Source organism: Canis aureus, chromosome 25 (genome assembly GCF_053574225.1).
Source record: "Canis aureus isolate CA01 chromosome 25, VMU_Caureus_v.1.0, whole genome shotgun sequence".
Lineage (NCBI taxonomy): Eukaryota > Metazoa > Chordata > Mammalia > Carnivora > Canidae > Canis > Canis aureus.
Genome location: NC_135635.1, coordinates 27178756 through 27202792, shown reverse-complemented (window position 1 = coordinate 27202792; position 24037 = coordinate 27178756). Strand labels below are relative to the sequence as shown.

Here is a 24037-nt window from a genome sequence, read left to right as displayed (position 1 = left end):
GGCTGCTTCTAATTCTTTATTCCAGGCGATATCAGAATAACTCCTAAGGACTCCCGTTGGGTTGGTGCTTGGTGGCTTAGTTTCCTTGTGGCTGGAATATTATCTATTATGTCTTCCATACCATTCTTTTTCCTGCCCAGAGATCTGAATAAACCACAACAAGAAAAGAAAAACTTAACATCTTTGCATTTGCTCAAAACAAATGAGGAAAGGAGTCAAATGACTAATGTGACGAACCATGGACAAAGTCTTAGTGGAAATATCACTGGTAAGTATTTCACATTTATAGTTGATTTGGAATGTTTTTTTTTTTAATTTTTATTTATTTATGATAGTCACAGAGAGAGAGAGAGAGGGGCGCAGAGACACAGGCAGAGGGAGAAGCAGGCTCCATGCACCGGGAGCCCGATGTGGGATTCGATCCCGGGTCTCCAGAATCACGCCCTGGGCCAAAGGCAGGCGCCAAACCGCTGCGCCACCCAGGGATCCCATGATTTGGAATGTTAATTTCAGTAAAAGTAGATTAAACTATTTCTTACTTGCCATTGAATAGAAAACTTAGTTCTGACCATATTGATGGAAACCATTAGAGATCTAGAGAGAGAGATGTTTCAAAGTCCATGTCATCTCTATCTAATAATATCTGGTTCTGTCTTGCTAGACTCTGATACTATACTAATATTTTTTCTAAGAAATTCCTTCCACCTTTAACTTTCATTACAGTTGGTCAACCTTCTGATTATAGACCCAGATCACAAAATTCTTGCCATGAACAGAAGTTATGAATTTTTTACACATCTGTTTGTAGGCACAAGTTGTACTGTTGTCAATGTCACCTAAGACACAACATTATTATTCTCTTCCTCTCCTTGCACCGTAAGAAAAATGATTTATAATACTGCCAGATTTACTGATACAGTATTTTATAGTAGAAAAGCTGTCTACCAGGAAACAGATCTGAGTCCTGGTACTAAATTTAACTTCATAATTTTTTAAAATTTAGTCTTCTCATTTCTGTGAACTTTGGATTACACTCTCTTTATTTTCTTGCATTATACTCTCTTTAAAGTAACTTTTAACTTAATGGTTGTCTTATTAATATAACAATTAATTTTAAGTGCTAACTAATAAGAGATATTGCATGTCTATTCACTTTGGTTTCTGGAGCACCTAGCATATTGCCTGGGACCCAGTTGAAAACCAAGTATTTGTTGAATTAATGAATATTGAATTAATAATATATGCAGTTGTATGGTAGAGTGCTAAGAATAACCAAATATAAAGTGAACTGAGCAAGGTGCAAAACAGCATGTACATATGGTTTCATTCTGGGGTAAAATAAACTGAGTGGATATTAATGTACATATGGAGAAATGAGGGAAAATATTTAAAAATGCTGTTGACAGTAGGAATGCAGGGTACTCTTTCTGTTACACGTTTAGGCAATTTTCAATCTTATTTAACTTTTATTGCATTTATAAAATTAAGATATTAACATATATTTAAACTGAATTATATCATATTTTTATATTTTTATAGGTTTTTTCCAGTCTTTGAAAAGCATCCTTACCAATCCCCTATATGTTATATTACAGTTTTTGACATTACTGTTAGCCAGCAGCCATATTGGTGCTATTACTTACGTCTTCAAATATGTAGAGCAACAGTATGGTCAGTCAGCATCTGAGGCTAACATTTGGCTTGGTAAGACATGTTATTTAAATTTGCTTGATAAGCTATCTACTGTCCAGTAATTGAGTTTCAAACAACATTTTGCTGTGAAGGCAATTTTATATTTTAGTAAATATAATTTCCAATTATTCTTTTGTAAATATTCTCAAATTTCAGTCTCATGATATCATCATTGGTCTGCATTTGAAGTTGCATCTCATGTTATTTTTGAGAAGATGAAATCCTAAAAGAAAAGTTGCATGTAAATGGAACATTAGGATGTAGTATCTGCATAATTGGAATTTATAATGTTGAGATCTTGTAATGTAATCATTATAATTTTGTTAATTCATGAGCTTTGAATCAGGACTCAGCTACTTACAAAAGTAGAACAAAAGAAAAATCAACTAAACACATCATTTACGTCTACCTCATTCAAACAAATATCATATTTTAGGTGTAAAGGATTTTAGATAGTAGGATACAAGTCTTCTAAGCAGGGAGATGATATTTTGTTGCTATTTTCCCGAGAAAGAAAGTCCCTCATAGAAACCATGGATTGAGGCATTCAAATATTCTCAGTCACTGACTTTTGCTGTTGGGGAACCCTAATACTTAGCATTGGCATCAAGAAATTATTTTTGTTTCTCCCATGTCATACGCTGTTCTCCTACCTCCACCCACGGCTGTCAGCTTTCTACTTAAGTAATAAAATGAGATTAATTTGGTTGGTGCACTCTGTGTTTCATTGATAAAGATACTTCAGAATAACCATATTTATATAATCACAATTTTTTCTTTTCTTTTATTTCTAGGAACCATAACCTTACCAACTGTTGCAACTGGAATATTTGTAGGAGGATATGTCACTAAAAAATTCAAACTTACCTTGCTTGGAATTGCCAAATTATCATTTTGTACCAGTCTATTGTCCTTCTTATTTCAACTATTAACTTTTGCACTAATTTGTGAAAGCAAACCAGTTGCTGGCCTAACCTTAACTTATGATGGGTTTGTATATATCAATATATTAATTGCATAACATATAAACTATCCAATGTAAAAGACTATTAGGAAAACAGGGCAGATAGCAATCTTAACTAAACTATCTTTTGAGAGAAATGTCAATTTACAAATTCTTAAAATGGCCACTTCCTAAGATCTCAAAAAAGTTCTCCTTTTATTCCTAAAAGAAAATCTACACAAGTTGTAATAATAATAGTTATCCTTTATTGGGTACCTACAAAGACTGGCAAGTACTTATGCCCCTATTTTATAGATAGTTAAAGTAGGTCTTAGAGAGATACACAGATTACCTGACTAGCAATGTTAAGATTCTGGCTTAATTTAGGGGGTTTAGACTCCAAAACTTCTAGTCTTAACTACTACAATTTTGGATGCATCATAATAGGAATATAAGTAACATTTCCCACAAATGACTGTACAGTTCTTATCTACAGTTAATTTTAATGGTTAACAACTATATTTATAAGAAAATATTTCCTTACATTGTATTGAATTTTCCTTTTCTGCAAGCTAATACTATTTCTTTGGTATTATCATTATTAGCAGTAGAATTAATAAATATCCTACATATAATTATATGTTAGACCATAGAAAATGTTTCCTTTGTATTATAAAGTATTGTGAAGTATTCCTACAAATATTCCTGATACAGATTTCTTATCATCTCTTGAATACAGTCAATAATAAAGGTTAGGAAGATTCACATTCAGACAAGGAAAGATCCTTGGATTACAATGAGTAACGATGATACCTAGTGGTGCTTATTGTTGACTCTGAGTTTTGCACTCTGGATCTTATGAGAAGTCAATTTGAAATTATCAAATTTCCCCCACATTTCTTTACCTAAACCTCATCCTATTATTAGAGACCTGTCAACTTTGTCTTGAATTATCTCTCAGCTTCCTCCTAACCATAAATGTTGGTAATTATTCCTATCCACCATTATCCACTCCAGTAAATACAGAGTACTTAGAACATTGAACTTTTGAGGAAAAAGAACCTTAAGGATCATGGAGTCCAAACCTCTTCTATCCTCTTAATTTATTAGTTGAGAACCAGAGGAACTGTGACTTATTTGAAGTCACACAATGACTCCAGACTGATGCTTTACATCACAGGTGTTACTTTTCTGTACATCACAGCAGTAGTTCCAAGGGCTCCCAAGTTATCAGACATGCTTTAGCCTAAAGCCAATTCCCTAAAAACAAGTATAGCAACTGTCCCATCTATTCAAAAGAAATCAGCTAGAGTTGTATCAGATTCTTTCCATTCCATAAAGTTTTACTGAGTGCCTCCTTAAAGGTCAAAAAGATTTATAGGCTATATCACTAACTTCATGAAACTCGTAGTTTAATGATAGCAAATAACAGAACCTATGTATTCAGCATATGTGAAGTGTTAGTAACAGGAGTAAGTTTTTAAAGTACGAATTAGTAGAGTTTCTCAGAATCTGATCTGAGATTCTGAGGTCCCTGAGATTTTATTGAAGACTCAGCACATTCTAAGCTATTTTTATAATAATACCAGGATGGTATTTGCCTTTTTCATCCTCATTTTCTCATGAGTATATAGTGCTATTTTCTAAAGCTATAATAATGTGACAATAACATCAGTCTGGTGGCTAATGATGTGTGCTTGTGTATTCTCATGTATTAATTTTTAAAAATTTTTTAGAGAGACAGCATGAGTCAAGTGGGGAAGGACAGAAGGAGAGGGAGAGAGAGAATCTCAAGTAGACTCCCACTGAGTTCAGTGCAACATGGGGCTCAATCTCACGACCCTGAGATCAAGACCTGAGCTTAAATAAGGAGTCAAACACTTAAAATGACTGGGCCATCCAGGCACTCTATATGTTCAACATTTTTAGTATTAATTTCTGATTATATAGATATGTATAACCCAATATGTATAACACAGTTGAACAAAAAGCCTTTGGGGTCCCCAAAACTTTTAAGAGTATGAAAGGCTACTGAGAACAAAAAACTTAATAACTACAATATTAATCCCCCCAAATCCCTATGTGGTTGATGTTATTATCTATGACTTACAAATGGCAAATCTGATTTTAGGAAGGGTAGTCACAACACACTCTAAAATTGCAGAACTAATGTAAGCGCAGGAGTATCTGATGGCAATGTCTGGACTTGGTCATTAATCATTATGTTTAACCTCCTCCAGTTATATGTTCCCAAGCAGAATTAGGTATTAGATGTATGTTAGTAAAGTTATTGGTAATAGAATTTATGAATTTTCAAATTTATTTCTTTCTTCATGTAAATTACTTCCTTTGTTGATCAATTCTCAATTATTATCAAGACTTGTACCCAAAACAAGAGAATAATTTTAAAATCTATAAGCAGATCATTAATTATACAAATAATCTATCTTGTAATTTTAGCCATAAGATTATAATTTATAAATATAACCAGACTTTACAGTTAATTATTATAGAGTATGTTGTCATTTCACTTAAAAGGTATATGGAGTTTTTCTATTCTTTCTCAACTGATTTTGTTATTCCTAATTTTAAAAAATTGATCCTTGAACACCTGTGTGGCTCAGTGGTTGAACGTCCACTTTGGCTCACGTTGTGATCCCGGGGTCCTGGGATCAAGACCCACATTAGTCTTCTCATAAGGAGCCTACTTCTCCCTCTGCCTATATCTCTGCCTCTCTCTGTGTCTCTCATGGATAAATGAATAAATCTTTTAAAAAGTTGATCCTTACGGGTTCTGAAATCCTTTTCTTATGTAGCTGAAATATAGATTTAAAAATTCAAACTAAGTAACACTGATTTGTGGGACTTTACAGTAATCTGGGAAAGAACCTTTGTCTATTACCTTACTGAAGAGAAAATGGAGTCTCAGAAAAATGAAGTGTTTAATGAGTAATTTCTTGGTAGAATCACAAAGACCTCTTATATAAGTCTTATGGATCTTCTTGATGTCTGGGTAAAGACAGAAAGTGTTAGTAAACACTATATAAAAATGCCCTTTTGGCATTATTGTTCAACAAATTTTGCTAATTAAAGCTCTCTCTTCTCCCCTCGTCCCTTCCACTTCTCTCCCCTTATGCTCTCCTCTGCTTCCTCCCTTCACTTGGCTCCCTTTCCTGCCCTCCTCTTCCTTTCTCTTTTCTCTTCTCTCCCCTTCTTCTCCTATCCTTCCTTCTTTCTCTCTCTCTCTTTTTGATATATGTCTACCTTATATTTCCAGAAATAATCCAGTGACATCTCCCATAAATGTACCACTTTCTTATTGTAACTCAAACTGCAATTGTGATGAAAATGACTGGGAACCAGTCTGTGGAGACAGTGGGATAACTTACATGTCACCTTGTCTAGCAGGATGCAAATCTTCAAGTGGCAGTAAAAAGTCTATGGTGAGCATTCATCTTTACTTTCTCTTTTGTCCTTGATCAATATCACAGATTTAACAATTATTTATCAAATCTTTCTATAAGTAGGATCTCTAGTAAAGGGAGGAAAAGACTCCCAGTGTTGTCTGTGTGGTTGTGTAAATGAAAGCCTCACAAAAAAAAAAAAAAAAAAAAAAAAAAAGAAAAGAAAGCCCCACATAAAATCCTGCTTGAAACACAAATAGCTTTTTCTCTTGCTTAAATCTCATTTGAAATTACTCCCCCTTTCTCCTTCTGGAGTTTAAATGCATTTAGGATCCCTAGGAAGCACCTCAGTTGACTAATTCAATTAAATTAGATATATTTTACCCTTCTGAAGTTAGGGGAAAGCCCAGATCCAACTACTATCCAGAACTCTCTTCCTTTACAAGACAACAATCTATATGCAACTTTGCATATAGATTCTGACAAGTTTATCTTTAGACTATCCTTTTGAGTTTGCAAAAAAATTAATCAAGGCTCCACACTCACTTGTCCAATTCTTGGCTTCTGATTTTGATTTCCCCAAGGGTGGCACTTCTATCCAGGATAACTTAAGTCTTTTCCCTACCTATTTCTAACATCTTCCACAGAAATGCCATTTCCTTCTTCATTCAAAATATTCCCTTCCGTGTAAACTATGGGTTCTCCCTAATTCCCTGAGTTCATTTCCAGTAATTGAGAATCAGGTATAATGTTCTCTATTCCACTTCAATCTACCAAATATCTCACAAAGTTGGGGAGCCATTTTCCTATCACCAACATTAGCAGTATAATCAGCTATGATCATTACTATCTACTACATACAAATGTCTTTGATTTTTAAACTTTTTCCATCTTTTTCTTGTTCATAATCCTACTAGTTGTATTTATTGAAGGGCACTGAGAACTTTGATGAATAAAGCACCTGGTTTCATTGATGCCAGGCCATAAATTTTTATAAATTTATGGACTGTACTTAAAAACGCATATTTCATATTCATGGCTCTAGTGCCTTTCAATGATAGTGCTCCATTTAATCCTTGGTTCCATTTGGCCTATTAGTGAAGGCCTGGAAGAGACATGATATTAGAATGCTAAAGAGAGATCTGTGTACTATGGAGATATTTTCTTAATACTGGCAATGACTATACCATTTGGGGATTACTGCAGAATTCTTTTACCAAAATCCTTAGTAATAAATCATCCCTTCTTAATTACTCAGAATAATGTCCTTGATTCTATTGATCAATAGGCTTGGTACATAAAGGATTCATCCATATTATTCCTAGTGGAAAAGCAAACCTTAATTATCAGATAAGTGTGGATTCAAAGTCTTCTCCAAGTCATCCTTCAGTAGAGCACTAATAGTTTTAAGATTCTCTTAATAGTTTAGCCTAGACGCAAAACAGAATTTATTAAAACCACATCTCTAAATAAACAACTTGCCAAATTAAATCTCTAAAATCACTTGTTCCTAAGTTGTCTTCTCCTGTGGTCTACCCATTGGGATATTCTGTTGTGTTGAACCTCTCTGGTAATAACATCATCTATTCTATAATCTGTCATTATGCTTTTGGACGTTATGTTTGTGGACCAAAGTAGAATTCTAGGACCCCCTGTCTATCTCCTATTTCCCTAGACTCTGCCCCATTCTAATGGGTGGCTCTAGTGCCAGGTTTTGCCACTGACAAAACTATTTTTTCTGGATTCTCTGAGTAACCCTTCCTTTTCCATCCCTGCGTAAGTAGGATTGTTAAAGAGAGTAACTAGGTATTTTATAGAAAGTAAAAATGAGTGAGAGGAAAATGTTAAAAAGAATTTACATTAGGGACGAGCACTGGGTGTTATACTACATGTTGGCAAATTGAATTTAAGTAAGAAAAAAGGAATCTATATTAATGAGAAATTATATACAGAGTTTCAAACATTAATTTTTCTATCCTTTCATAATTTTTAAATTAGGAATGAACTAGATGCTAATAGTGAATTATAGTTTTGGTCTAGAGAGTAATCCAGGAAACTATTTAGCCTTTAACTATTAAACAAGTGTATTTTCAGAATGTTTTCTTTAAACATGGTAAATATTTTATCTTGAATGGATGAGACTTCTTTAAATATAATTAAGTGTATTTATAACTGAATCATATTTCTCTAATTATGTTCTATAATATTTCAAAACTATTTTTTAGGTGTTTCATAACTGTAGTTGTGTGGAAGTAACAGGTGTCCAGAACAAAAATAATTCGGTGAACTTAGGTGAATGCCCAAGAGATAGTCAATGTAGAAAAAAATTTTATATTTATGCACTGGTGCAAGTCTTGAATTATTTTTTCTCTTCATTGGGAAGCATCCCAACTATCATGCTGGTTTTTAAGTAAGTATGATCTTTCAAAAAGCATTTTTATGTATATTAGACTATAAACATACCTAATAATGTACATATTTTCCATTATATATTTGGAACACAAATTTGTATTTTTTTTACATTTTAATTTTCTAAGAATGCATTTACTTGGGGTTACTGTGATACCACAATGCCATAATTAATGATAAAAAGATTTTATGCTCACTCCTTTTACTAAGAATTTTGTGACATAGACTGATTGACAATTGCTTCAATTGTGAAAAAAAATCCCTTTTTGTGATTCTAAAAGAACTTTTAATTTTGAGATACCCTATACCAGGATGGGCCTGTCAGAATGAATCAACTATTGATTTCACTGAAAGAAAACAATTTAGGAACCAGACTGTATAATATAACCAGTCTACAATATTCTGAAACTTGTAATATACTCTCAAAATAGTTTTGACCTGGTCTCTCAAATACTCTCATAGACAAATAAAAAAAATAGAATTCACTCCTTTTTTCACTCATTGAACAAATACTTAGACCATGCTTGAAGAATATTCCATGGTGAATAAAACAGATAAAGTAGTTGTTCTGATACAGTTTAGAGTATGACAGGAAAGACAGTGTAAGAAAAATAAGCTTAAAAATAAACTCATAATTACAAACATCAGTAGTATCAATGAGGAAAAAAATGATATTAAAGAGAGTAAAGAGAGAGACGCCTGGGTGGCTCAGCAGTTGAGCGTCTGCCTTTGGCTCAGGGTGTGATCTTGGTCTGGGATCAGAGTCCCACATCAGGCTCCCCATGAGGAACTTGCTTCTCCCTCTATGTCTCTGCCTCTCTCTGTGTGTCTCTCATGGATAAATAAATAAGTAAAATCTTCAAAAAAATAAAGAGGAAAGCCTAGTTTAGGATTTAGGTGAGGATCCTTAAGGAAGATGACTCAGAGACTTCTCAAAAAGAAAAAAAAGCCACATTTAATCGAAAAGTCTAGAGAATAAGTTAACATTAGCCAAATGAAGAAATGTACAGAAAAAAGGTTTAGGTGCCAATGCTTTGAGAGGCCCAGAAAGAGATGGAATGTTTGAGAAATGAAAAGAAGCTGGTTGGTTGGAACATACAGAATGAGAGGGCTATAACATAAGATTAGAGAGTTAGGAAAGGAGTAGATAACACAAGCCCTGTTGGTGACGTTAATTATTTTGTTACCTAAAAATGAAAATATATAAAAACTTGCATGTAGGTCTTAAAGATATACATGTATAAATATGATAGCCTGGGTTAATATCTAAATTATACTTTTAAGACCTATGTAGTTGACCACAATTTCACTGTCAGCCAACAGCATGACTTGGAAGGGAAAGAAAACAAATGCATTAAACTTTGTTAAAAATGAATATACATGAGTAAACTGAGTATATAGTTGTTTAATTCTACTCTGACCTAAATCTTGTTAAATTATGTTTACTGATTTATTCCACAGCTTTATCTCCACCTTAATATAAAATGTCTACTGAAAAAGAGGTCTTCTATAATTGCCAGATTACAGGTTCACTAGCTATCAGAAAAATCCTCTCTCAAAACTGTATTAGCTTTATCTCAATAAGTCTTAGCTTTTTAATTTAAATCTTTTTCAGGGTGAAAGAGGGTTTGGACATCATTGTTTCATCATTAATGACATCTATATTTTATCTTATTAACTGGTTAAGATAGACATAACCACTTGTCAAAAATATTTACTTATCTTTCACCACCAGCCTTTGATTTTGTTGAAAGAAAACTTTTGTGAAGCAGACTGTAGAGTAAGAATATAAACCTCAGTCTGTTAATGATTTTCCATTATTTACATCATAAGGCTGTTATTAAAACTAGACTAAGAAGGAGTGCTGATATGCACTCATTCAATATATTCATTTTGTGTGGCAGGCCCAATTCTAGGTTCTAATGATAAAACTGTGAACAGAAACAATAAAGGTCCTGCTTTCACTAGTTTCCAGTGGCAGTGAAAGATGGGGGACTGGATGGGTCTAAGAGAAGAAACAATAAATAAGTAAGCAAGTAAATATATAAAATATAAGTGTTAAGCATTAGGAAGAAAAATAAATCAGCATAAGAATATAAAAGGGGACAAGTAAACGGTACTAATCCAAATATTGTGCATTGAAAGTTATTTGCTAAGAAAGCTGAAAAAAAAAATGAGTATGCAAGCTATGCTGATTTGGGGACAGATAAAGAGTATGGTCCAGAAAATACACATCCTGTGGGTCACGGCCACAACTTTGAAGTTTATTCTAATTGTATTGAGAAGCTGGCAGAGACATTTGAGCATTAGAATTATACAACTGACTTATCCAATTAGAAGATCACTGGCTTTTGAGTGGTGAACAAGTTTTTGGGATGCAAGAATGGAATCAGGGAGAGCAGAAGACTCTGATAGTTCTTCACAGGATGGGAGTTTAATTAAGGATGGTGATGGTAAAGGAAGTAGAAAGTGATATGAGTCTCAGTCTTCTGGGTTTTTTTTTTTTAAGATTTTATTTATTCATGAGAGATACAGAAAGAAGGCAGAGACATAGGCAGAGGGAGAAGCAAGCTCCATGCAGAGAGCCTGATGCGGGACTCTATCCTGGAACTCCAGGATCATGCCCTGAGCCAAGGGCAGACACTTAACAGTTGAGCCACCCAGGTGTCCCTCAGTCTTCTGTTTTTAAGGCAAAATAGGATTTGCTGATGGATTGAATGTGGGATGTAGGAAAGAAAATTTAAGGATCATCCCAAGGTTCTAGCCCAGCTCTGAGAAGATGGTGGTTCGGTTGAACAAACTGTGAGGACTGCGGAAGGGTAGGTTGGAGAAAGTGGAGAAGCAAGACTTTGTTCTATCCCTGTAAGTCTGAGATGTCTCCTATTGGAGCTGGAGATATAAATTTTGGAATCAGGAACATACAGATGTTGTTTAATTCCATGGCACTGTTGAGATCTTCTAAGGATTGGGTACAGATAGAAATAAAATTATAGAACCAAGATCCAGTAGTATAACTTCAGAAACCAAGAATAGGAGGATAATCCATTGAAGAAAACTGAGAATGAGGAAACATGAGGTTGGAGAAAAACCAAGAGGGTGAGTCATGAAAGTTAAGAGTTAGGAAGTAATCATTGGATTTCATTATGTACTAGTCACCACTAGTCTTAACAAAAATAATGCATAAAGATGGGAGGAAAGAAAGGCTACTTTGCAAAGGATCAAGAAAAAAATGCAAGAAGGGGAAGTGCAGATACCCAGTAGGAAAAAAGTTCTTTATATTAGTGCTGTAGTGTTAGAAAAAAAAAAAAAAGCAGGGAAAAGGTACAGTAAGTTAGCAGGGGTATGACTTCATGATTTCTGTTTATACTACATATTATAGCATACTTGTATGCTGATGGGAATTGTTCAGTAGAGATGAAGGAAACAGTGCAGGAAAGAGGAGGAACAATTAAAGGGAAAGATGGAAAGTGATATGAACAAGTACACAGAATTTACTCTGTAATAGAAGGGAATGTCTTTTATGTGGGTAAAAAAATGATACACGAGGGTATTGAAATTCCATTCTAATTGCTTCTACTTTTTCTGTTCAATAAAAAGCAAGGTAATCACCTAAGAAGGAGGAGGGAAAAGAAGAGGTTTGAGGTGATATCAAGAAATGGGAACTCAAAGGCTGGGAAAATACACTGGGAAAATGGACTAGTAAAATAGAGCAGATTGTATTGGAGGCCCTGATAGTTTGTTCTTATTAATTTAAAATGAGATTAGTCAGAATATTTGAATGATTTTCTCCAGCCAGCACTTCTTTAAGTACAGCTACAAAAGAGGCAGGCATTGCATGAAAGCATTTTTTGGTACCTGGGACAATAAAGAATGAGAAGGACAAGAAAGCCCAGGGTCTTTGAAAGGAGGGATCATAACGAGAGAATATGGTGAGAAATAAGTGAGGACATAAAACTGGAGATGACCTGGGATAAGGTGGAGGGTGTCAAGGGCCTTGAGAGCCCTGCAAGGCTGAGGCTTGATAGAGTTGATTTATTGGAGAGGGTGAATTTAAAAGTTAAGAAGTGCTTATGATGAAGGAGTACTCAAAACTGAGAATTAGGAAAGTATGTACTGATTGGCATGACCATGGAGTGGGTGAGGTAAGACAAAAGGAATGTAGAGGTCAAGAAACCTGGGAGGCCAGAGCATTGAATGGTGGTCCACATGGATTATTATACTGTAATAACTAAGAAAAAGTGGCAGATATGGTTTTGGAAAAAAATGACAGAGAGCATAGTACTAAAATCTCCAAGGAATGAGTGGGGTGGTGTCAAGATACTAGTATCTGTAGATACTGCAGCAAGGAAGTTAGAGAATGGTACATTAGGATGGCACACGTCCTGAGGAGAGTTAGAGGTTGTTCAGAGGCACTAAGGTCTGGAGGTGGTTAAAAAAAAAAGGAGGAAGAAGGATACCTACAGGGAGGCCCAGTAAGAGTACAGGCTGTGGGAGGAAAAGAGCCCTCACTGGAAGAGTTGCATGGAAAGACAACCATCAGGGAGCAGCGAGGCTTTGTTAAAAATAAGAAAGTGAAGGGATTCCTAACATAAGATCTAAGGATTTTGCTGGAATAGGGCACACAATGGAAGAGTTTGAGTGATGTAAAAGGAGCAAGACACTGGATGTGATTAAAGAATTTTCTAAACCAGGGTGCCTAGGTGGCTCCATCAGTTAAGCATGTGCCTTCAACTTAGGTCAGGATCTGGGGTCCTGGGATAGAATCCCACATTGGTCTCTCTGCTCAGCGGGGAGCCTGCTTCTCCTTCTCCCTCTGCCTGTAGCTCCCCATCCCCCAGATTGTACTCTCTCTCAAATAAATAAAATCTTTTTTTTTTTTTTTTTTTTTTTTTAAGAATGATCTGAACCATGTGGGAGCGATAGCCAAACACCCAGGAAACTAATGCTAAAAGAGGTTATATGATTTCTCTAAGTCACTTAGTCAATATAAAACACCATTTATATTGCCTGTTTCTCCTCCCTCTGCCTGTGTCTCTGCCTCTCTCTGTGTGTCTCTCATGAATAAATAAAATCTTTTTTTAAAAAATAACGTCATTTATCAAGAACAAGATCCAACATAAAATATCCTAGGGCCACTTAGTAAATGTTGAATGACTAATTCCACTCATTTATATGAACAAATACAGTCATTCAACTAGCTCAAGAAAAACAACAATAACCTCTGTATCACTTAATCAAATATTTCCAGAGAGACAGAATTATTGAGTCTCAGTTACCTCCTACCCATCCTGCCACTGCTACTGGATAACTCATTTCACGTGATTGTATTAGGCTATCACAGGGATATCACAGAAGGATATAGTAGTGTCATTGTCTTCTTGAACAAAGAAAAAAGGAATTATGGAGACAAATTTCTAAATGCAAGAGTGAGTCAATTTCTAAGAAAGTATACAAATGTGCTTACTTCCTTTAAAATGATATTTAAATACACTAGACACTAGAATACAAGTATCTTTTGACAATTTATGAATCATAGTAGTGAACTTTGTTGTTAGCAGCAATGGCAGAAATAAGACAGTAAAAGAGCTCTCATACCAAGACGTCAATAAAGGTATCCGCTGTATCATATGGCCTATGTCAACTGAATGGGTCACATGAGATCTGTTTCTTGATAGGCATGATACAGTCTGTTCCAACCACAAACTCATAGGATTTCAAAGTATCAAATGTGAAAATGTTAAACCATCTTGAAATCTCAATATATTGAATAAATAAGAGAAGAATAACTTATCACTCAGCTATTTGCCTTTTAAAACAACTGAAAATATAACTTGAAATAATGTCAGCCATTCAGTTGAGGGTTTTCATCTGATCATGAAGGACAATGCCACTGAGAAGTGTTTTAATATTTAACTTGGTTTGGAATTTTGGAGATGTTTAATGTGTCTTCACCTTTATCTTATTTCAGAAATGTTCAACCTGAACTGAAATCCCTTGCGGTGGGTTTCCATTCACTAACTATACGAGCATTAGGTATGCTAAATATACAGATTAAAAATTTAAGATATAAATTTTCATATCAAAGCTCACAGACTGAATGTAATTAATTTCCAATCACAAGAAATTTTTTAAAAGGTATAATTAACAATAATTGTTATTTTGTAATAAAAAAATAAGAGAGAAAAACTAAAAAGAGAATTTGATCATTAATTCTGGTTAAAGTCAATCTTGAATAAGAAGTCATCATATTTGTTTTACTCTCTTTCTAACACAAACATAGGTTATATTCAAAGTTTTTCTACTTTCAGACTTAGGAATTTTACTTCCCATAGGCAGAGTGAAGGGCCTTCCTTCTAGATTAAGAAGGTAATGCCCAAAATAGCTTGGAAGGCCTGGGAATCTAGTCAAGCTGAGATTGTGTGAAATAAGTGGACTTATTTCCCTCTGCCCACTTCTCTAGGGTTGGGGAAGCTAACCTTTACCAGAAGTTAAAAATGCAAGAGGAAATGAGAACTAAAGTGTAGCACTGAGCATCTTAGACTAAGGAAGTGTTCCGAATGAAAGCAAGCTCAGGAAATTGTGCTTTTTATTGTTAAAGAGTAGGGCTGTAGACTCCAGAGGTAAGAGTCCTATTTCTAAATATTCAAATGAGGTGATTAGTACAAGATTTAGGAAATCATCCTTTTTTCATTGTTATTTGCCATTTATACCACAGAGATTTCTGTTGTTAGCTCGACAACTTCTAGCCTAACTCCTATGCTCCTTTGTAAGACCTATTCACATAATATGCTTATTCCTGGGAAGTAAGAAAAGAGTATCATTCATCTAGGGATTGGGGTGGAACATTGACCATGGTTTGGAGGCAACCACTGATGGCAGAGGGAAAAGGAAGTGGGAGGGATCAATCCCTGGGATCCTTAGAAGCAAAAGAAAGAAGCATAACTCTATGGCTTATTGCAATGGAGAAGTTGTCCAAGAAGTATATTTGGGGGGAAGGCCACAGATCCTCAAAGGTAAAAAGAGGAAATATAAAGAATTTGGAGAGAAGAAGATGGAGGTGCTGCATGATTCCACTCCAGTTCTCAAACCAGCCTTCTTTATTGTCTTTCTTTAACCTGCAGCTCTGTCTGTCCTGGCAGTTCCTTGCTTCCAGATACAATGAAGATTGTATCCTATAAGCTAGGCCACAGAAGCTAGCAGATGAAAATAGAATGTGGGGGAACTAGAACTCCCCCTTAGATGCTGAAATAAAACTGAGACTAAAAGAAATTCTCCTAGTGACGTAAAAGAGAAAGAAAGGAATTTTGCCATCCTAAATGTGAGCTTACTATTTTGATATGTCCAATATATATGCCACAGTAGAACCTAACTGCTTTTTGGAAAAAATACATGCTGTCTAGCAAACTTTCAATTTACAAATAGTTGTCTTGAATACAACACATGCATAAATTGTGGGAAGTCTATATTAAACCGAAAAGGATATTTGGAAAATAGAGTATTTGAAGTTTTAAAATTCTAGCAATGACTTAAGACCAAGTTGGTTACCTATAGCATTTAATGCATTAAGTTTGGCCAAACCAATGGCATTATATGGGAAAACAAATTATTGGCATATATTTTTCATTTTTCAAAGGGTGGAAAGCTGCAAATTTCTCACCCATTTTCTCAGTACCAGTCTTCCTCAGATATGTGTGGCTCCAGACACCAGTTTTTTTTTTTTGTCATTTCAGATTTCTCACTCTCAAAAAATTAAGACTAATTAAAAGTATATGGAATTATTAAAATTTCAAAATATGAAACACCACCATTTTTTATGTAACAAAATAAAAATTGAAAGGCATTCAATAAAATACAAAAAGAACAAAGTAAAATCATGACACTTCAGTTCTACCATATGCAATATAGATCTCTACTAGCATGTCTCTGAAATTTTGGTCAAATTACCAATGCTTAGAGCTAGTAGTTTATCAAAGAGTTTATTAAAATAACAGTAAGAGCAGATGTGTACTTCTGCTATAAGGCAATATACGTGTTTTTAAAAAGTTTTGCATTTTGAAAAATTATAGACTACAGATAAAAATTGTGTTAGGCACAGACTACTAGACACCCAGGCAACATTATGATTAGAATATTAACAGAAACAAAATTCAGCCACAGGCCCTAACACACACTGCTTTAGGGAAGTTTTAAAAATGTGCACAATCCATGGGGAGAAAATGCAGGATTGTGGGCTCTGATGACACCAAGAAGGTGGAAGTGGAGCTCTGAGTCAAAAAAGAAGGACAACCTGCTAAGAACCTAGTATTCTGTGAGGCTGGGCCTGTACTTCTCCAGGGAAGCAGTGCTAGTGTTGGCTGGCATTCACTTTCTAATTTTCTTTAAAATGGGGTTGGAAACTCTTCTGACTTTGCAGTATTTGAGCTGAGAGGTTTTCCTTTCTCTGTGAAGTTGTAATTCTACTCCCACTCTTTCAGCTCTCCTCACCTAGAAAAATTACTTATGAACCAACATAACTTCCATGTTTTCCTGACAACATTCTCCTTTTCACCAGTTACACTTAAGTTGATTGGTAATTATAAGAACAGAGTATATAGGCATTTAATGGTCCCTCTTCTCTTTTCTATATGTGTTGGCAGGTTGAGTTAGGTAGCAGGTATCTATCTATATTATACGTGATTTGAGCCTTTGAGTTTCCTAACAGTCTTGATTCTGGAGTAAATGTAGGTTGAAACAATGGAAGCATGTTCCAAATTTTCTTTTACTTAATCTAAAATGTATCAATATGGAATATCACCCAGTTATGTTTGCAACCTCTTCCTTGGATCAACCTTTTTTTCAACTCATGTTGTAGGAGGAATTCCAGCTCCTATATATTTTGGGGCTCTGATTGATAGAGCATGTATGAAGTGGTCGACCAGCAGCTGTGGGAAGCCAGGGTTTTGCAGGATGTATAATTCTACATTATATGGGTAAGTTGTCATAAATATATTTATTAATTGATTTTTCCTTTGACTATATTAATTCCTAAAAAGTGAAATGTCATTTTCAGTTTAATAATAATTATAGGGACACCAAGGTTGCTCAGCAGTTAAAGTGCCTGCCTTCAGCCCAGGGCATGATCCTGGAGTCCCGGGATCGAGTCCCACGTCGGGCTCCCTGCATGGATCCTGCTTCTCCCTCTGCCTGTGTCTCTGCTTCTCTCTCTCTCTCTCTCTGTTCTCTCATGAATAAATAAATAAAATCTTTTAAAAAAATAATAATTATTATAGCCACCATTTAATGAACTTTGCATTTAATGTTGTACCAGGCAACATGGTATCTCATTTCAAAAGTTTTAGGAACTGCAGGAGATGGATAGTTTTCTCCTTTTCCTTAAATATGAAGAAACAAAGACTCAAAGACTCAAAGAGTCTTTCAACTTGTTGAAAATCATACAGCGAATAACAAAAAAATCTGGGATTTGTACTAAAATTTTTTTGTTGTTTCTAAAATCTCTTCTAATACTAAAAAAAACTACATTCAAACTATATTCAAAGAGCTTCTGGCTTCTCTAAGAAGACACAAAATGATGCTGGGGATCTGGATATAGGCCAATGGGAAAAAAACCATTGTTTCTATATTCTTCTGTTCATTTTTTTTTTTTTTTTATTGGTGTTCAATTTACTAACATACAGAATAACACCCAGTGCCCGTCACCCATTCACTCCCACCCCCCGCCCTCCTCCCCTTCTACCACCCCTAGTTCGTTTCCCAGAGTTAGCAGTCTTTATGTTCTGTCTCCCTTTCTGATATTTCCCACACATTTCTTCTCCCTTCCCTTATTTTCCCTTTCACTATTATTTATATTCCCCAAATGAATGAGAACATATAATGTTTGTCCTTCTCCGACTGACTTACTTCACTCAGCATAATACCCTCCAGTTCCATCCACGTTGAAGCAAATGGTGGGTATTTGTCATTTCTAATAGCTGAGTAATATTCCATTGTATACATAAACCACATCTTCTTTATCCATTCATCTTTCGTTGGACACCGAGGCTCCTTCCACAGTTTGGCTATCGTGGCCATTGCTGCTAGAAACATCGGGGTGCAGGTGTCCCAGCGTTTCATTGCATTCTGTTCATAGAGAAATAACTGGATGGTTATATGGGAAAAAAAGTTGCAAAGGTATCTTAACCTTAAAAAACTTAATTGAAGATTAATCAAACACATACATTTACAATATGAAACTACAAGTATTAGGAAAAATTGTGGTAGAAATACATTAATTATCTAGGAAGTGGGAATGTGTTTCTCAGTACGACCCAAACTTCTAAAACCGCAGTAGAAAAAAATGATTAAATATTTTTAAAACTCTGTGTCATAAAACTTAAGCAAGTTCAAAAGGAAAAGATAAATTAGAAAAGAACTTGTAACTTATAACAAAACACAAGTGTCCTGAATATATAAAGAGCTCTTAAAAAAAATACCAATGCTGGCAAGATGTGGTACAACAGGAAATCATTTTCATTGCTGGTGGGCATGCAAAATAATTCAGTCACTTTGGAAGACCCTGACAGGTTTTTATAAAGCTAAACATAGGCTGATGATATAGTCAAGTAATCGCTCCTAGGTATTTACCCAAATAAGCTGAAAAACTTATGCCCACGCAAAACTCTGCCCATAAATGTCTATAGCAGCTTTCTTCATAATTGTCAGATAAATCAAGCAACTGAGATGTTCTTCCATGGTAAATGGGTAAACAAACTGTGGTACATTCACACAACACAATACTTTCCAGCAAAGAAAAGAATTGAGCTGTCAAGCTACAGAAAGACAAGACAAAATCCAAATGTATATTACTAAGTACAAGAAGGCAGTCTGCAAAAGCTACATGCTATATGATCCCAACCAGATGACCTTCTGTCATAGTTTGTGCCATTCCAACCACCTCTAAGCAATAGTCACATAACCTGAAGTGCATAGTAGTTTCCCTATTTTCAATAGAAATTCTGAAAAGTTTAACATTGGGGTAGAACTGTTTGACATAACTCAAGGATGAGACCAATATATTTGAAGTTTTAAAACAATTATTTCATTATTTTTGCTACACTACAACATTATGTAAGTCTAAACAGCTCAAAATTATATAATTCCATTCACCTTCAACTAAACCTAATAATTGTTCGAGGTTTGTTCTTTTTGTTTGTTTTTTTTTTGTTTTTGTTTTTTTGCATAAAGCTTTTCAACATTTAGTTAACTGTGTCATTAGATGAGTAAGTGCTTCCTAAGCCCCTAGGTCAGTGATTATCAATCTTTCTTGCTCATTATAATCATCTGAGGAGCTTTAAAAAAATACAAATTTCTGCATCCCATCTTCAGAATTTTTTATTTAATTGTTCAGAGGTGGCCTGGGCACAGGATTTTTAAAATCTCCTTGGATGATTCTAATGTGAGACCAAAGCTGAGAATCACAAGAATTGACCATGTGTGCTAGGTAATTTAATACAGTTTCATTAAAAACTTCCAGTAGATCACATGGCAGCAGTTGTTTGGACTGCATTTAGCCTATAAGCTAAAGTTCGGCTCCTATCTAAATAGATTTAGTTTGATGATCTTACAGTCAATTCATTTCCTTTATAATCAGTTTCCATTAACCACAAATATTGGAGAGGATGTGGGGAAGGGGGAATCCTTTTGCACTGTTGATGGGAATGCAAGCTGGCACAACCAATCTGGAAAACAGTGTGGAGGCCCCTCAAGAAGCTAAAAATAGAGCTACCATATGACCCAGCAATAACAATACTAGGTATCTGCTCCAAAAATACTGATGTAGTGAAACACCGGGACACCTGCACCCCAATATTCATAGTAGCAATGTCTACAATAGCCATACTGTGGAAGGAGCCACAATGTCCTTCAACAGATGAATGGGTAAAGAAGATGTGGTATATATATGTATATATATTTCCATATATGGAATATGGAATATTACTCAACCATCAGAAGGGATGAATACCCACCATTTGCTTTGGCATGGATGGAACTGGAGGGTATTAGGCTGAGTGAAAGAAGTCAATCAGAGAAAGACAATCATCATATGGTTTCACTCATATGTGGAATATAAGAAATAGTGAAAGGGATTATAAGAAAAAAGAGAGAAACTGAGTGGGGAAAAATTAGAGAGGAAGGCAAACCATGAAAGACTCCTAACTCTGGGAAACAAACAAACGGTTGCAGAAGGGGAGGAGAGTGGAGGAATGGGGTGACTGGGTAACGGGCATAAGGAGGGCACTTGATGGGATGAGCACTAGGTGTTAAACTATATGTTGCAAATTGAATTTAAATTAAAAAAATTTAAAAAGAAAAAAATAATCTTTTTCCATTACACATAAACTAATCTGTCTTTGAGAAATTTAAGCATCCCAAATATACCTTACTTTTATGGGAAGCATTTGGGTAGATCGTTAATTACCCTTAGTTTCTGTGGCTTAATATTCCTTTTAAAATAATTCAAAAGTTCCATCTGTGTCAATAAAAAGAATCACTAGAATTGCTGCCTTACTATTTTTATGTATAATTTCAAACATCATTTTTTTTCTTTTAAGATCTTCTGCATACTGGAGAATAACAGTGTATATTGTTCTAAATACTTTAAAATGAAAATTGACTTTTTTCTCTTTTCACAGAAATACCTTCTTGAGCTTGATTGAGAGCTTAAAATTTGCCTCACTTACTTTACATGCTGTATTAATTATCACTATGAAGAAAATATATCAAGGAAAAGATACCAAGGCATCAGAAAATGGAAGAAAAGATACGAATGAAGCAAATTTAGAATCCTTAAATAACGACGGATATTTTGTACCTTCTGCCAGAGAAGACAATGAGACACATATGTAAGGGGAGAAAAAACAATTAGGTTGCCATGTTTCAAACCAACATTATATTAATTTAGTAGGATGGTATTTTGAGCAGTTCTTGGTCCTTCATTAACAGTTCCCCCACCGTTATGATGGTACCGTGAATCACTATAAATTTGAGGTAATGAAACAGACTATAAATGAAAAGGAATGACAGTATGCATTGCTTATGGCATGGCTCTGCCTTTGACGTGAAGATTAGGACACATGATCCATACAAATTTAAAGTGAGAGGTATGGTCATTATATAATAAAAGAAAAAAATATTTGCTCAGTTACCTGAATAAAACCAGTGACTAGAAAATGGATAGAAGGGAAAAAAGGGAGGAGAGAAATTTATAACCTAAATAAGGAGAAAAGCCTAATACCTTTTCTTAAAGCCAGTTTGGCCCAAGCATGAAGTCAATATGATGGGATCTTTATACTAACATGATATCTGTTATTCATGTATTAAGTCATTAAGTCAAGTCAAGTCATGTATTAAGTCAGACCTTATTAATTTTTAATTTGAAATTGTGTTTGACAAGTAATCCATGATGAATCTTCTTCCAACCTTTCATTAAAATACTAGTGAAAAAATAGACATAATTCAGAATTTGCAAGATATGAATGTCAAACAACATATTAAGGAATGTGTTAAGTTTCTTTCAGGCCCATGGAAGTGGATTAAGAAAACTGACATTAACTTGAGAAAGCAAAGTCTATTTAAAAATATGTCTTTATTCCATTTGTCTGCTCCCTGGAAGACATGGAGTCTGTACCAGATAATTTACCAACTGTTTCTCAATTGCATATTTGTGTGTGTGTGTGTGTGTGTTTGTTTTTGGTGCACCAAGAGACAGCTTTCACATCCCCACAAATAGGACAAGAGGGGAATGGATAAGAACAAATATTTGAATATTTTATTTGTTAAATGACCACAGCTTTTATACTGACTGCTAAAACTTGTAGTTTTTAAACTCAATAGGTTAAAAGATACTTTCTGGCATTAGAATAACCTGTGAAACTTCTTGTTTTGAAAGAAACCAATAGTCCACCCACCCCAGAGATTATGATTCAAAACATTTGTTGTGCAAACTGGACATCTTAAAAAAATATCTGTATAGAGCCCCTGATAAAGACATACAGGATAGGAGAAGATATTCCTGAGTATAGCAAAGTCATGTAATATGAATGCTTGCGAGAATCTGAAAATTAGCCTAGACATTATACATTAAACTATTCTCAAGCTGTAGCCCTGAAAAAGGATTCATTACTCCCACGTGCAGATATTTGGAAAAAAAAAACCAACATGCTAGGTTACTATATTACAAGTTTGATGGAATCTTGTCTCAAAAAGTAGAGAAAATTATAAAGCTATTTTTAAAACATTGTAAAAAAATAAAGGCTATGTCTTGAATATTTATTTTTTCAACAATTATTGAGTGTCAAATATCTTTCAGGCAAAATGAAATATAGCAAAGAAAACAAAGGGCATTATCTCACAGAGCTTACACTTTACAGGAAAAGAACATTACATTAAATTATTGAATGTTATAAAGTAATATAAAATAAAAGAATAAATTTATATTTATAAATGTGATATGTACAGTGAAGGAAAAGAACATTAAAACATATGCCTCAGATTATTTGATCTACTTCAGAATGCAAGAATACAGAACAAATATTAATCCTTAATTCAATGGCATTTACAAACAGGAATATAAATCCTAGGAGGAAGCAAAGGGGTGGGAATTCAGCAGATACACGAATAAGATAAGGAAAGTTTGCAAGGATGCAAAATAAAGCAAGAGTATAATTAAAACATATATTGCATAAGGTTAAGGGAGGACAGTGACAAAAAAACCAAATCAATAATAAAGAAGTTACATTTTAGAATCTGTGAAAATGTGGAGGAAAAAGACAAAGAAGCAAATCATGAAAAAAGGTAGAGGATTGGAAGACAAACTAAAGCACCAATGTAGGAAATCTGATATTTTTGAACAGGAAATCAGACTTAGAAAAGAAGCATTAGAGATTTAGTGGCAGAATGGCTTCCTGCTATGAAGAAAAATTTGAGTATAAGGACTGAAGATTCTTTATTTGCACCATGTCTTCATGTTCCCATCCATTTTCATGAAGTGAACCTTGGACTATGATAGTTCTTCCTTCTGAAAATCGTCTTTTTCCCACTAAATTAACTGCTTCTCAGCATTCAGTTCTAGGCTCAATTGCCATTCCTTCAATGTCTCCGACTTCTTCACTGCTTAAAAACTCTCCAATTATATTTGTAGCAATATAGCACTTAGCAAAAGAGTAATTTTACATTTATTTTTGATTACTTGTTAAAAATCAGTCTCCGCCACCAGTCATAAACTCTAGGAAAGTAGGAATTGAATTCATTTTACCTATCTATTTTCTTCCCAGCAGTTGGCTGGTGCTTGACACAAAGTAGGTGCTTTAGCAATTACTTTTGAATGAATGAATGAGTAAATGAATAAAAGAACTCCAAAAAATTCCATTCATAAAAATGTGAAAGTTATAAATAAGAACTGAAAACAACATGCATGCAAAATTTTTAAAAGCTTCGTTAAGGTCATTGGATAGGGAGTGAGGGCTTCAGATGTTTTGAAGTTTGTTTTTTTTTATATTTTAAAATAAAAAAATACATTTTAAAATGTTAAAAAGTGTCTTTTGAGTGCCATCTA

At 34.6% G+C, this 24037-nt stretch overlaps 1 protein-coding gene and 1 long non-coding RNA gene across 9 annotated transcripts in view; one reads left to right on the top strand and one right to left on the bottom strand.

The window, feature by feature from the left end:
* SLCO1B3 (solute carrier organic anion transporter family member 1B3) overlaps positions 1-22749 on the top strand; it is an 85697-nt gene extending 62948 nt beyond the window's left edge. For all 8 annotated transcript variants that reach the window (XM_077870842.1, XM_077870840.1, XM_077870841.1 and 5 more), the window contains 8 exons: positions 26-268; positions 1540-1704; positions 2487-2682; positions 5913-6078; positions 8265-8449; positions 14417-14481; positions 17300-17417; positions 21117-22749. In XM_077870842.1, coding sequence (XP_077726968.1) covers positions 26-268; positions 1540-1704; positions 2487-2682; positions 5913-6078; positions 8265-8449; positions 14417-14481; positions 17300-17417; positions 21117-21330 — 1352 coding nt within the window. In that variant the 3' untranslated portion in view covers positions 21331-22749. The remainder of the gene's footprint in view (positions 1-25; positions 269-1539; positions 1705-2486; positions 2683-5912; positions 6079-8264; positions 8450-14416; positions 14482-17299; positions 17418-21116) is intronic.
* Positions 24-2333, bottom strand: LOC144297132 (uncharacterized). The gene is made up of 2 exons (XR_013364222.1): positions 1644-2333; positions 24-144 (listed from the first exon to the last, which is right to left on the bottom strand). It is a non-coding gene; the product is annotated as an uncharacterized LOC144297132 (long non-coding RNA).
* Positions 22750-24037: the final 1288 nt, after the last annotated feature.